The 13,357-nt window shown below is 54.7% G+C and overlaps 5 protein-coding genes across 5 annotated transcripts; 2 read left to right on the forward strand and 3 right to left on the reverse strand.

Annotated features, from left to right (window-relative positions):
• Positions 1-2,304: 2,304 nt before the first annotated feature.
• EsH8_XIV_000007 (LysM peptidoglycan-binding domain-containing protein) lies at positions 2,305-4,200 on the forward strand (the record flags this gene model as incomplete). The annotated part of the gene is made up of 4 exons (XM_083273868.1): positions 2,305-2,562; positions 2,649-3,044; positions 3,214-3,425; positions 3,714-4,200. The coding sequence occupies 4 exons, from the start codon at positions 2,305-2,307 to the stop codon at positions 4,198-4,200; spliced, it is 1,353 nt and encodes a 450-aa protein (XP_083120533.1).
• A 300-nt stretch (positions 4,201-4,500) lies between these two features.
• Positions 4,501-5,278, reverse strand: EsH8_XIV_000008 (uncharacterized protein; the record flags this gene model as incomplete). The annotated part of the gene is made up of 4 exons (XM_083273869.1): positions 4,501-4,512; positions 4,638-4,726; positions 4,951-5,035; positions 5,096-5,278. 4 exons carry the CDS (start codon positions 5,276-5,278, stop codon positions 4,501-4,503), a joined length of 369 nt encoding a protein of 122 aa, XP_083120534.1.
• Positions 5,279-5,414: 136 nt separating this feature from the next.
• On the reverse strand, positions 5,415-6,381 carry EsH8_XIV_000009 (uncharacterized protein; the record flags this gene model as incomplete). Its single annotated transcript, XM_083273870.1, has 2 exons — positions 5,415-6,042; positions 6,251-6,381. The coding sequence occupies 2 exons, from the start codon at positions 6,379-6,381 to the stop codon at positions 5,415-5,417; spliced, it is 759 nt and encodes a 252-aa protein (XP_083120535.1).
• A 627-nt stretch (positions 6,382-7,008) lies between these two features.
• On the forward strand, positions 7,009-7,433 carry EsH8_XIV_000010 (uncharacterized protein; the record flags this gene model as incomplete). The annotated part of the gene is made up of 2 exons (XM_083273871.1): positions 7,009-7,036; positions 7,135-7,433. 2 exons carry the CDS (start codon positions 7,009-7,011, stop codon positions 7,431-7,433), a joined length of 327 nt encoding a protein of 108 aa, XP_083120536.1.
• Positions 7,434-10,417: 2,984 nt separating this feature from the next.
• Positions 10,418-12,926, reverse strand: EsH8_XIV_000011 (uncharacterized protein; the record flags this gene model as incomplete). Its single annotated transcript, XM_083273872.1, has 4 exons — positions 10,418-10,720; positions 10,823-11,178; positions 11,242-11,368; positions 11,544-12,926. The coding sequence occupies 4 exons, from the start codon at positions 12,924-12,926 to the stop codon at positions 10,418-10,420; spliced, it is 2,169 nt and encodes a 722-aa protein (XP_083120537.1).
• Between the last annotated feature and the right edge of the window lie 431 nt (positions 12,927-13,357).

Raw genomic sequence — 13,357 nt, forward strand, 5'->3', positions numbered from 1 at the left:
GCTACCTTTACACTTGTCGACCACGTCAGCCGCTAAAAAGCTTCTACAAGCTAAAAGTACCGAACCATTCTTCTCTTCTCTAACTTGCACTATGTACCGTTGCCGACAAACTGTAGTTCGTTAGTTCTCTCTCCTCACACGAACCCTTCTATAGGTTGTTATCTAACCCATTGTCTTTTTTTCTTTTTCCTCCTTTTTTTTTTTTGCCGCAGGTAGCACCGTCGGCCTTGTCAGGAAATACAACGTGAAACAGGCCTGGCAGGTACTTAACATACTAATAGACCTACTCTTGTTGAATAAGACCCCCCGAGCCACTACCAACGAGACGCGCATGTTCCTGTTGCGATGGGGAGACAGGAGACGAGAGACGAGATATTCCCCCAAGCCACGCTCTTCAGCTAGCCCCCGAAACCCGCGTCGCTACCTGAAGATGAAGATGGCGGAGTTGGGGTTAAAGATGATAATACAGAATAAGAATAAGAAGAAGCATAAGGAGATGATGATGATGATGACGATAATAACTAGGCGTAGTCAAAACGATAGATGTCTTATTAAAAACTTTAGCTCTATTATGACTACTATCCTGTAATTTAAAAGGTGCTGTTTATACATAACGGACGGCGATCATACTACTCTCGCGAGGTAGAATTATATACCTTAATTTAAAGTAGGAAGTGAACTCTATATTAAGAGTCTTTTTAAATATCTCCTCCCTAGCATCTCGCTATGCTTTCAATGATAGATAGACACTTACTAAAAAGGTAACTCTCAGTAGACTAGACGTAAGCGTAGAACGCAACATAGCCTGTATTAGAGTCTACGTATGTAAACTCTCTGTTAGAGCCCTTTTTTAACACCTAGTCTTCTGACCTCAAGATTTCCGACCCTCAAGATTTCCGACCCTCAAGATTTCCGACCTTGCAATGTAACTAACGTTACTACGAAACAAAGTATTGCCGCCCCTGGCGTACTTCTTTTAGGGCTACTTCGTGTTAGCTAAGGTACCGCTACCCTAGCTACAGCTGGTTATCTTGCTCTCGCCGGCGTGGTAGTGTCTGTTGTAATCATCCTACTTAAGCTTAAGCGGGCTAATGAGATAGGCTTTGGGGGTTCTATGATCTAGGCCGTCGACATGAACGACGACAATTTCTCAGCCATAAGCGGCCTAGTGGGCTATCAGGTCGCCCACCTCGACACTTCTAAGGCCGAGACGCTGGCCATGACTGACAGCAACGTGGCCGAGACTATCAAGCTCGAGAACGGCTAGGGCTGCTACATCTATAAGGAATTAGGCTGCGCCGAGTTGGTCGAAATGAAGTGCCCATGGGAGAGGAGATGGCGGCCTATGACAGAAACGGATGCGTGCTACTGACTAGGGAAGCGAGGACGACAAGAAAGGTGCCGCACCCTCCTCCTTCGGTGAGATTGAGGAGTTACCGACGGCGGGTGAAGAGGTGAGAAATGATGATGGCATATGTACAGCGGTCTCGGAACAGGCGCTCTTCAGGTAAGAGACCTCGGAAGGGAAACCGCCGCTGTCTCTTCTATTGACGGTGTAGAAGGCGAGGGGAATAAAGGAAACAAGCGAGAGGAACAAGAAAGAGAGTGTCGAGCGCCGGTCTCTGGATGATGACGCCATGGTTTTGATGGGCCGACTGTTGCCTGCCTATGATCGTGGCAAATGCAACATTATGGCTCGCTCATGCAAATTTCAATATAGCCATTTTCTCGCCAATGCCGAGGTAGAGAGGCCAATCTCGGCTCATCTGGCGAAATACCTCGTGATGGATGACGAGAATGGAGAGACAGGCGGTGTAAGTGACGACGGGATACTGACGGTTCTGTCTGGTCTAGGTAGTCTGGTCTCATTCGGCCGGTCTCGTCCGACTCATGTCTCACGCTCCTCTCGTCCACTTGCCTTTTTCCCATATCTCGCCCTGATCCTGAGAGACCCCATGAACCAACACCTCTTCCACTCCCACTTATAGCCACAGGGCATGCTTCTCATGCTCTTTCGTTCGTTCTCTAACCCATTTGTATACTCGCTTTGAACCCCAACTAATGTCACTAACCAACTATGCGTTCCTACTCTTTTTCAGTCACCCATTCTTATGGTTTCAGATATGAAGCTTGCCGCTCTTCAACTCCCCCTTGTTTGATCATGGGCCCTTATTGCCCTTATCTTTAGGGCTCGTCGCTCTTTACAACGTCAGACCGGTGGACGCCCAGTAGTTCGCTGACACGACGCTGTCCTACAAAGTCTACCCGGACCTCAGCGAGAGCTGCTACGAGGCGCTCAACACGATGGTCCAGGGCAGTCTGGCCTTCGTGGCCGCTAACGCCGTCGACATGGCCCGTCTGGAGCCCCGCACGACGAGCTGCGGCGCCGCCGGCTATGACTTCACTACACCCGCGCCGTACGCCGTCTCCACCATGTCGCCTCTCCCGGCCGCTACCGAGATGGCGGCCTTGCGAGTCGCCTCTGTGTTGTCCAGTCCGTCGATATGTGCGATTCCATCGCCACCGCTCGGGGCGTCTCCACCCACGCCGTCATCCGGGCCGGTCAGTTCGGTCCCGGCTGCACAAACCTGGCCACCGACAAGAAGCTCTACCTGCCAGAACCATATATGCAGTACTGTGTCCAGCAGGACGACTCCTGTGTCAACATCCTCGCTGTCATTCCCGGCCTCGAGGCCCAGTACCTCCTAACCTGGAATCTCAACATCAACCCTCTCTGCACCAATATCGACAACATGGTACCCCATCTGCTCTGCATCAACCCTCCCTACCGAAGCCTCGAGGAAGTCGCCATCGTCACCACGGCGGCCGCCGCCGCGATCCAGCCCCCGTCGACGGCCATCCACCGCGCGGCCAATGCAAAGACCGAGTCGCACGAGCAGTGCGCCGGCTGGTACGAGGTCAAGACCGGCGATTACTGTCAGCTCTTCCCCGTCAACGCCATCGAGGTCGATTACCTCTTCTTCCTCAGCCCGTCCGTCAACGACCCGGCCTGTAATAACCTATGGCTCGAGATCACATACTGCGTCAAGCAGGTTGACGACATCAACACCTACCCCGGCTACCCCTACTCCACCCAGCCCTCTACACCCTGACCCTCGGCCTATAACACCACCACGCGGCCGCCTCTCGAGGCTGTCGCGCCCAGCAAGACGCCTATCGTCGTCCACCCACCCTTTGGTCGCCGGCTCGTAGGATGAGGCCGACGCCTGTCTCGACTTTGCTCAATACATCGAGGTTCGCCTCCAGAAGGATCAATTCCAGCAGCCCGACGTGCCTTCTCTTATTTACTTGGTCAACTCGTGTGACTTCATCGTCGCTTCGAATAACTTCGACCTCGAGGACTTTCTTTTATGGAAACCCAGCCTCGAGGGCTTGGACCCTTGCAACCTGCAGCCGGGCCTCCGGTACTGCACAGACCACAGCACCATCGGGGAGACTCTTTTTGATAGTCCAACCATCCCCCAGACGACTCACTGACTGCTGACACAACTCCAGAAGAAGAAGAAGAAGAAGAAGAAGAAGCTCCCTCTTTGGCTGACTGCATCCAAGTGAAGAGCGCGGAGCCCGGCACCGTAGAGACGCGCTTATGCTTCACAACCATCAAAGGCTACAACATTGGCAACTACCTCTGCGATGGTCCCGTCTAGAGCAGGAACATCACGTTGATCTCGTCAACTGAAACCCGTGGATAGGCGCGGACGCCGACGAGCGCGCCGTTTGCACACCAACGCATTCGGTGGTCCAGGCCCGGTCACTCTTCCTGGTTCGACGCAGCCGGGAATCGTCACGGTTTGCCGTACCTACTACGTCGTCGTCGTCGTCGTCGTCGTCGGTGGGAGTGGCTGCTGGGCCATCCCCAACGACCACGGCATCTCGCTCGATGACCTGTATTCCTGGAACCCGGCGCTCAACGGTGACTGCTCGGGTCTCTGGCCCGACTACGCCTGCTGTTTCAAGAGACTCACGTCTTCCGGGCCGGTGGCGCCACCCGGGCCGACGCAGCCAGGCACGATCGCGACTTGCAAGGCCTGGCACCTAGTCCAGCACGGTCAGGGTTGCTGGGACATCCAGCAGCTGTACGGTGTCCCGGACTTCGCCACATTGCTGCTCTGGAGCCCGGCTCTGGGTTCCAACTGCGAGAGCCTGTGGCCAGAGTATACCATCTGTGTCAGTATCTAGGATATTGTCTTGTATTACGTATTAGATTCAAGGACATAAGCTTCAAGCCGAGATATGTTGGGCGAGACGGGCAGCTCACTCTACTCTGGAACGCAATTCCCAGGGGCTAGCAATAGTCAGTAAAGGTCACGCATAGTAAATGCAAGCTATAAAAAAACAAACTCCAGGCCCGCCCTTCAGTCTGTTAGTACAAGGAGTTTTTAATCTAAAGCACAACGGAAAGAAAAAGTATGTGACAATGGTACTTACTAACAGCACCAGGCCAGTATAAGCTCTCCACCAGATAGACTCATCGTTTACTTAATCATAGGACTAGGCGCAATTTTCAGCTTGCTGATAGGATCAACAGTCTGAGAGTTATATCCTAAACCTCTTGCTGCACATTGTGGATCAGTGCCCACCATGTCGCGAAGAACATGGGCTTTGGTTATACTCACTATCTCTTCTCCGACGGGCTTCCCATTCACTGCGTCATTGAACTTCTCTGTCCAGTCGAGGAGTGGAGCCCCCTCCTCCTCCACATACCCTGAGACCAATCTCATGTACGGGCGAAGGTTCTCTGCCACTGTGTACGAGGGTGGCACCGAACCAGGGGATGGGCATACAGGAGCGGCAGAGTCACTCTTGTCCGCGAAGCCTCCCATGATAATGGACGACGGAGTGAGATCGCTGCCCGAGGCACGGCTGCTTAGGGCGTAGCCAAGGTCTTTCCAGTGTGGGCAGATTGAGTAGGGGTAGACGGAGACTGACCTGCGGTCTTCTCGCTACCCTCGACGAAGAGCTTGAATGTGCCTGCGAGGTCGGCGGTCCTCTCCTCGATGGACTTGATGACGGTCTGGTCGATCGAGTTGGGCAGATCTCTGAACTTTCACCTGGGGCAGTACATGATCGCAACGTTGATCTTGTATGCATCCACATTCTTGGCGCCGTCCTCCTCCACCGAATCAAATGCGTAGGGAGTCATACCCATGTTCGAGTTCTCGGGCTTGTTGATGTGCGCATCGTAGAACTTGCACTGGGCTATCTTCCTCATCCCCCTCACGCACCCCTTGCAGATGTTGACCGTCGGATTGCACATGTTCGCGTTGCTGTACTTGGTGGGAGCGGGATCTAGTTCATGTAGTTGGTGTAGACGTTGTTTATGTGTCCGTGCAATCCGTGCTGACACACCTCGTGGTTTTCATCGTGATCTGGTACACGTCCATTTACTAGCCCTAGTACGAATAGTCGGCCACGGAGTCGTACATGCCGGAGACCACGGTTGCGTTCGAGACATTGGTCGGGACCTCGTTCAGCGTCATGCCCATGTTCCCGATTGCTATCGACCCCAGTGTCAAGTTGATGCACATTGACATGGCTATATCTGGGTACTTATGCGGGTCTCTCGTCACGTTCTCATTCTTGATCCAACGAATGTCCGAGCACGTGGCCGACGTATACCAGTCGACCTTGAGTGCGTACATGAGCTCGACCGGATACATCGATATGACCGAGTACACATTCGTCGCCAAGAATGCGATCAGGAAACCCGCAGCTGCTGGCTCAGAGTCGCTGAGCTGAACCGAGTCGACGACCTCCATGATGGCCACGACCAGGATGGAGCGCGCGAGTACTTCCATGTGCCCGTCCAGACTCACGATATTGGCCAAGCTCGTGCCCATCTCGCCTCTTGCTATGGCATCCGAGATCCTACACATCACGGGACCCACGCGCTCGTCGGTCATCGACATCGCGTAGCAGTGTCCATTGGCCATCATCAACGTCTCTATGGCTGCGACCTTGGACATGTCCTTGCCGTGCTTCAACAGGTCGATACCCTTCTGGCACATGATCTTGGTCAGCCTTTGTCATGGCGGAAGAGCAAACGACCTTGTTCGTATACGGGGGCACAGGCACGATCGGGAGCATGGGTGCATTCGTGGACTTGATTAAGAACATGTTGTTGGTCGTGGTCACGATCCTACCCAACATGGTGGACAACCTCATGACGCCGTAAGAGCTTACAATTCCAAGCCCACTCATCACTGTGTTGGCAATCCCGGCCTTGTACCTCTCGACGAACGTGCGCCAGTACGTGCTGCTGGTCATGGTCAGGTACATGGTCCTCCACGACTTCGGCTTCAGCATCGGAGTCTCATACAACTTGGCACCCTTTTGCTCGGAGATCTCCTCAAATTTCATAGGACTACAACCGCCTCACCTTTACCGTCAGCTTCAACCCGGCCACCGTCTCCTGCAACACCAACAACGAAACTCGTGATAACAACGCCAACTCGCCTTCCGACCCAACTCCTTTCCCTCTACTCTGACGTCGCCTTCAGGCCGCATTCGTCGCCGTTGTGTCTTGTCTTCCCCCGCAATGGCCTCGTCTCCTTCTCCTCGACAGCCCCCATTAACTACACCTCCATTCCTCACGAACCCTTTGCTGCCGTCGACAGCAACACCGTTGTGCACTTGTCTGTCCGCCGCCGCCGCTTCCAATGCAAGAACGGTCTTGTTGCCGCCAGCTTCTTGCTTCTCCTAATCCTCTACGCCCTTGTTCTTCGCCAGCTCTTTCTTCCATCCCTTTCTTGTCCCCCCCTCCTTACCGCATTCAATACACACCGGACCTCTACCTATAGCAGAACATCACCGACATCATCAATCTCCACCGCCGTCTCCAACACCAGCCTGCCTCGTCGGCCAACGGCACCCCTTCTCTTGTTTCCCCGCAACGTACCGTCGCCGATTTTTGCGAACTCCTCGTCCAGCTTGCACCTACTTCTGGGTACCTTCTCAACGTTGGGCATACTTACTACTGTGCTTACAATGCCCTTGTGGAACTACACCGTGCCTGGTAGGCCGCTGCCATCAGCTTTGGCGATTGATGGCGCGTCGGTACCGTCGTTTGGCTCCGTCTCCCCGTCTCTGTTCTGAGCATCGAGCATGACCAAGCTGCTGCCAAGAAGGCGCCTTCTTTTGGACACCCAATCACTGCCGTTATTGCTGCCACAGAAACCACATCACCGTTTGCCAACTCGACGAGCATTTTCATACTCAGCGCCATTGCAGACTTCCTCTACACTGGCGCAAACGAGGGCCACCTACCACGCACCGTCCGCGCTGAGGGTGGCTATATCGACGCCTTGATACCTTGTATCTGCACCACCAAGGAAGATGCCGAGCGGCTCGTCACTCTCGCCGCCGACTACAACATCACGCCCAATGTCGACGCAGCCCCCCGGCTGGCGTGAATAGATGGCGTCTCTTCCGGCCGGATCTGGACCGCGACTGGGCCGACGACGCCATCAAACTCAACACGCCCTTGCTCTCTGTCTGTGCTGCCCGCGCCCTCGGTAGGATCACGAACATGTGCGGCCTTCTCTATGACATGGAAAACTCGGCAACGAAAACGCGGCTTGGCATTAGGGCCGTCCAGCACAGGCTGGCTGCTTCGGCGTCTTTTACAGTGAGCGGCTGTCCGCAGCGACACCCCCACCCTCAGACCACGGATGAACACCATTGGGCTCGGCACTGGTGGTCGCGCTGGTTACTTTGTTGGCAGAGAGTCGGTCCCGGTCCCAGCCCCAGTTGACGTGGCAGGAAACGCCATGGGTGACTTGCACTGACGAAGACACCACCGGCTGTTGCCGTGACGGACAAGAGTAATGGATCTTTTGGTACGTGCCGGCCACCTTCGCCTTCGCCTCGATAGGCAATGCGTTTACTCTTCTCCACGGCGGTGAGGGGACCACACTCGGCCCTGGATCTAATTCGGGCCACGACGGCTATCTGTACCATGATGGAGGTGGAAATTCAGGCGGTTAGATGCGTGAAGGATTCTTTCTGCCTGCACTTCTATTGTCCTACTTCTTTCTGAACATCTTTACGCTCCTATGTCGATCCATTTGCACCTTGCCATATCCCAATGATGCCGCGTGGTTCATTCATTATAGACGTCCTTGGCCTCGATAACTTCCAGTTTCGCCCGCGACCACCGCTCCACCAACACAACGACATGACCAGCGCCCTTTCTCAGGTCCTCCTTCCGGCGACCCGAGTCCTTCACCGCCGTCACTGTTGCCATAACCATCGGTGCGTGCTGCTGCTGCTGTGCCTGCCCCAATTCCAGCTCCAGTTCCACTCGGCGCAGGGTCAAATACGCCGTCTGTTCTACTACCCTTGCCGCGTCCATCTCACGTAGTGCCCGCGTGAGCCTCGACCCCGTGTAGGCTTAGTTGTAGAACTCGTCGGGGAACCCTTGGATGGCAACAGCAACAGCGTCGTCGCTGGCGCCGTTGCCGCTTCCGCCACCGTCCTTAGACTGCTTTGAATGCCCCGACTGCTTTTTCGATGGTGGTTGGGACATGCTCGTTGTTTCGGGCGCCGTCTTGGGAGTTTCTGCTGATTTTGGTGTGACTTTCGAGCCCCTTGGACTCGGAGAGATGCCCAGGTTTGTCACAGAAGCAACAAGACAATCGCTGACGTGGTTGTCTCCTCGGCCTTGGTCGTTAGACACCACTCGCACGGTTGCTTGGTCTTGCATCCGTGCTGTTTCTGCGCCCATTCTGCCTCGGCAGCTTCCACTTGTCGAACTTGCCAGAGAGCCATGACCTGATATAGCGGTGACTCTTCGCGTCCCACGAGGCGGGGAAGGGATATCTCGCGGGGGGGGCTCGGGGGTGTCGGATGCAAGGGCCCGGGCCTTGGCGAGACGCCCGCACGGTTCGATGAGGTTCGCGAGGTCGCGCGTGATGTCGTCGCCGTCGTCTTGGTCCTCGCCATCTCGTCCTTTTTGTCTTTGTTATCTTTGTGATAGGATGTTGGTGAGGTAGTCGTGGAGTCGGAGGAGCTGACGGCTGCGGAAAGCCTAGAGCCCGCGGTTCTTGAGACCGTCCCCGGTGACTTGGGGCATGGACTGCGGTAGGCTTCAGGGTCAGCGATCTCGTGCGAGTGAGTGTACAGAAGAGAGGATACAGCGATACCGTGTACGTGAGGCTGGGGAAGAGCTTGTCGTCGCGCCCATGGGTGGTGAGCCGAGGTGGCTTGTAACTTTCGGTTCGCTTCGCTTTGTTTTGCCGGCAGCCGCCCACCATCCACCGCCCCAACGGTCATTCTGCGTCATTGCCGTATTCTCGCCCATCCCTGCGACGAGTTGTGTGGATGTGGTTTCAAACCGGAGTTGGACGCCCATGAGACGAGCAAATTTGTTGCCTAATTCGGACTCGCACTAGCATTTGATTGGCAGATGAAATGCGATACACTTGGTTTGGTGCGCTGTGGATTTGACTTTTCCCCAGCCTGGCGCTGAGCAGTGGAATGGAACTGCAACGGAGCATCGTTCTGGGAGAAGGTGTTGGGTGCGGTCACAGAGAGGGATCAATGCCGAGGTGCGGTCGGTTTGGGAGTCCACGGCATCAGGATGGCGGGGGCTGTAGGCATGGCCTCGAGAGGAGACCTAATCCCACTCACTCACTCACCCACTCATTCGCCCGGCTTACCAAGCTCACTCCATGAACCATATCCGCTCCCACCGCCAGGGACCATGCATAAGTTCATGGCTACAATGCCTCCCGGGTACATAAAAGTCCACCAGCACCAGACACCAAACCCCCCTTCCCTCCCCGTGAACCTGCAAGATAATCAAGTGTCTGTCAAGGTCTCAATCTCACTTCTCACCTTACTCTTCGGCATCGGAGGGTATTGTTGATCTAGCGAATAGCACGTCACCTATCTTGAAGGCTTGCCACCTCCATACCAGCTCGGAGCGTCACATGGCACGCCGTTGCCCTTCACTCTGAACCTGCACGGGTATGGGTTCCGACCCCGCCCCCGGCGACTCGTGCCTTTCCGTCTCAAGGTCCGGACGTAACGCCACAACCAACACAAATAGCCAGCCGCCTTCGTACCGAGACCGTTCTCCATGGAAACCACACGAGCTGTTCTCCTCAAGCAGACAATGGGTCGGCGCAGCCTCGAGCCTAAAGATTTATTAGGTGGGCCTCGACTTGGGCCTCGACTTGAGGTTCGGGGTGGCATCCCGTAGCCTATCCCTCTGGATAAGCCGGACGTGGCGGTCGTGGTGAAGGGCCACGGTCCGCGAGACGGGACACGAACACGACAAGTCTAGACGAGAGGTACACTCCAAACAATGTCAGCCAGTCATCTTTATTCATGAAGTATAGGTACTAGCTGGTGTTTCCCAAGGAAAACCAACTCTCCTTGCAGCAGCGAAAATCTAAAGTTGCTCAAATTCGCCCAACTCCTCAATGCTAAGGATGTGATTTTCCTTGTCAAGAAAGTCCAATCCCTCTCGGAGCTTTTGGAGCTTGTCCTGCTGTCTCCTAAACTCCTTCATCCTGTCTACCATAGCGGATACAGTGGCGATCTCCTGTTCCCTATCTGCAATTTCCTGTTCCACCTGCTGGTGGGATCTCTGTGACGCGTTGAGCCTATTCTTCGTGTCGGCCGCCGACTTGCCATCCCATCCACACTCCACTAGTTTAAGACGGGCTTCTCCCAGGGTTTTCCACAGAGTCAACTGTAGTTCCGTGTTTTCAGCTCCCTGTAGTCTCTTGTCTGTAGCTCGCTGCATCTCCTCAAAATACTCGGCTGTCCGGTGTTGATCCTCCTAGTGTCTGACCTTAATGACTGCCTTCTCGAGCTGTTCACGCTTCACCACGACATCTGCCTGGACTTCCTGCAATCGTTGCTTGGCGCGTTTAAGCTTTAACGCAACCAGCTCCACCTGACCAGGCTCTAATGTCTGGTGTTGTATATCTGCCAGTCTTTCTAGCAGTTCCTGTAATCGCTGGCGCTTGGCTGGCGGTAGCATGATTTCCTCCTTAGGGGTGTTGACTTCAGTCTCTTCTTTGTCTCGCTCCCTTTTTAGTTCAGGTTCAGGGGGGCTACCCAAAACACCATGATCTTCCAGGACGCTCTCGGGTTCCTCTGAAATCCTCTCTAAGATCTCGAAGTGTACATGCCGGGACTCACTTTCTGACGGTACTTTTGAGAGAGTGGCTGTTGGTAGATAGAGCGGTATACTAGATGTCAGCATACTAAGGAGACGCTTTCGTTCGGCCAAGGGGTTGATATCCTGGAGTATGCAATTACGTAAGATGAGGTTTTCGTAATTCATAATAACGAAAATACCACAATTGTAGTCGTCCTTCTGTTGCGGTGAATCCTGTAATAGTGTATATGTTAGCATTAGTATGTAATAGATTGCCTCGATCAGTAAGACATGCCTTTTCGGAGAATATGTAGCGATGCCCCGGCAAAGAGTTTTCAATCAGCCGCTTGAAAACAGTGCAGACCCGAATAGATCGACTACTGTTGGAGAGAGAGTCATAGTGGCATACCTCTGCGACAGGCCCGTCAACTGGTGCTAAGAGGCGGACATGAACCAGGGTCCAATGTCCTGGATTCCCTATATGGTGGAGAGGAATGTAAACATGAGAAAGATCGGCGATCTTGGGAATACACTTGTGCGGTACAATTTGTCCCACTTGGATGGCAAGGGGATCTAGGACCCTGGTCTTGCGGCGGGTAAGTGTTCCTTTGTCTGGGCCGACAGCGCGCATAGCTGTATAGATAGTATCTCCCCTCAAGCACTCGTCCGTCGAAAGAAGTTGTTTTTCCGCCGTATTATAGGCTTCTGGGTTGCCCACAAGTCTGATGGCCGGGGGCGAGACTGGGCCATCGACGCTGCGACTCGCCTCGGATTGGGGGTTTGTAGAGGAGACTTCTTTCGAGATGACGGGTGATGACTCCAGCTGGGCACCAGGTGTGTCTGCAAACATGAGACCGTCGGAGACAGGACATGATGGGCTCAAGTTCTCGTCGCCCAGATCGTCATATCTATCCTGGGAATCGCCATCGGTGTTAAAGGCAAGCAGGGAGTCGTCTGTTAGTAGGAGGTTGCTGAAAGGCGCATGCCGGCTCGTCTCGGGGGTGTGCCTGCCGCTATCCTCATGCTCTACTTCGTCTCGCACCGCCGTACTGTTTTCCGCCATGCTGTCATTCATGGATAAGGACCCCAAATCCCCTCCTGCCGGATCCCGATCGCCTCCCTGGTCTCTCGCCTGTTGTATGTTCTCGTTTTGCTCTTCTTGTTCCAGGTGCTCCGGTTGTTCCTGATGTCCTTGGTGTTGGCCAGCCTGATGGTTCTCGGGCTTCTTGGCTGCAGCTGCAGCGGACGCGGGCATGCTGTTGACAAACTCCTTGATGGCCGGTGCTAGCGTCCTGTAGGGCAAGGAAGGCGGATCCTGGGTGTGGGCCAAGGTGTGGAGAAAGCCGCCAGGCTCATACAATGACTGGAGGGGGATATCGTGTTGGCGGGCGGTATTCGTGAGGGTATAGTAGGCCGAGATAATGTTGACTCCGGGAGAGTCGTTCTGGAAGTACTCGGCGGGATACCAAGCGCGTCGGCCGCCCCAGGCCTCGTCCAGGAGCTCCTTCTTCTCTTCTTTGCGCTTGCTGTCGCTCTTGGACTTGATGTAGCGCGTAGACTCAGCTCGGAGGACGGCTCGCTGATCGGCGGACAACTCTGCAACGGCGGTATCACGGGCGAGCTTCACCTTGGGTAGCTGGCGCGCAATTCCCAGGCGTATATCGTCTTGGTGCGCTTCGGGATATCCGTGAATGGCTTCGTCGGTGAAGTTCCGGATTGCGGGTTTGGCAGCAGGCTGTTCGACGAGATTGTGCATGTAGTCCTGAACCTGGCACACCATCGTTAGCTTCATGCAGGTCCAGTCAGCGTTCCGATGCAGATGGTCGACCCCCGCGGGAGATGGGGCTGATACTGCGCTCTGGGCGGCATTATCGATCGGGATGATTGAGAGTTGCAACGACTTACAAACGAGACAGATTGTTGTTCTGTGGGCTTTGGTACGGTGGGTACGCGGCTTCTTTTACCACTTGCTTGGACAAGCGGGCTTGGGTCAGTCAGACTGTGAGAGGCCGGGTTGGAGTTGACAGAGGAAGACAGGCCATTTTGCCGTGGTTTTCGAGGCACGGGGGGAGGATCTAGGACCGACAGGCCCGAGGATCGCGACGAGGCGGGGGTAACGGCGGGCGGGCTCGTGGGCATGGATGCAGGTCTGAACGGATGTGTGTCTGTGATTCAGGTGGAAGACGACGTGGGAGCGATGATGCGATGTGTTAGTTCTTCGTT

The sequence above is a fragment of the Colletotrichum jinshuiense genome, chromosome 14, assembly GCF_051148585.1.
Source record: "Colletotrichum jinshuiense chromosome 14, complete sequence".
In the NCBI taxonomy this organism is placed as follows: Eukaryota; Fungi; Ascomycota; class Sordariomycetes; order Glomerellales; family Glomerellaceae; genus Colletotrichum; species Colletotrichum jinshuiense.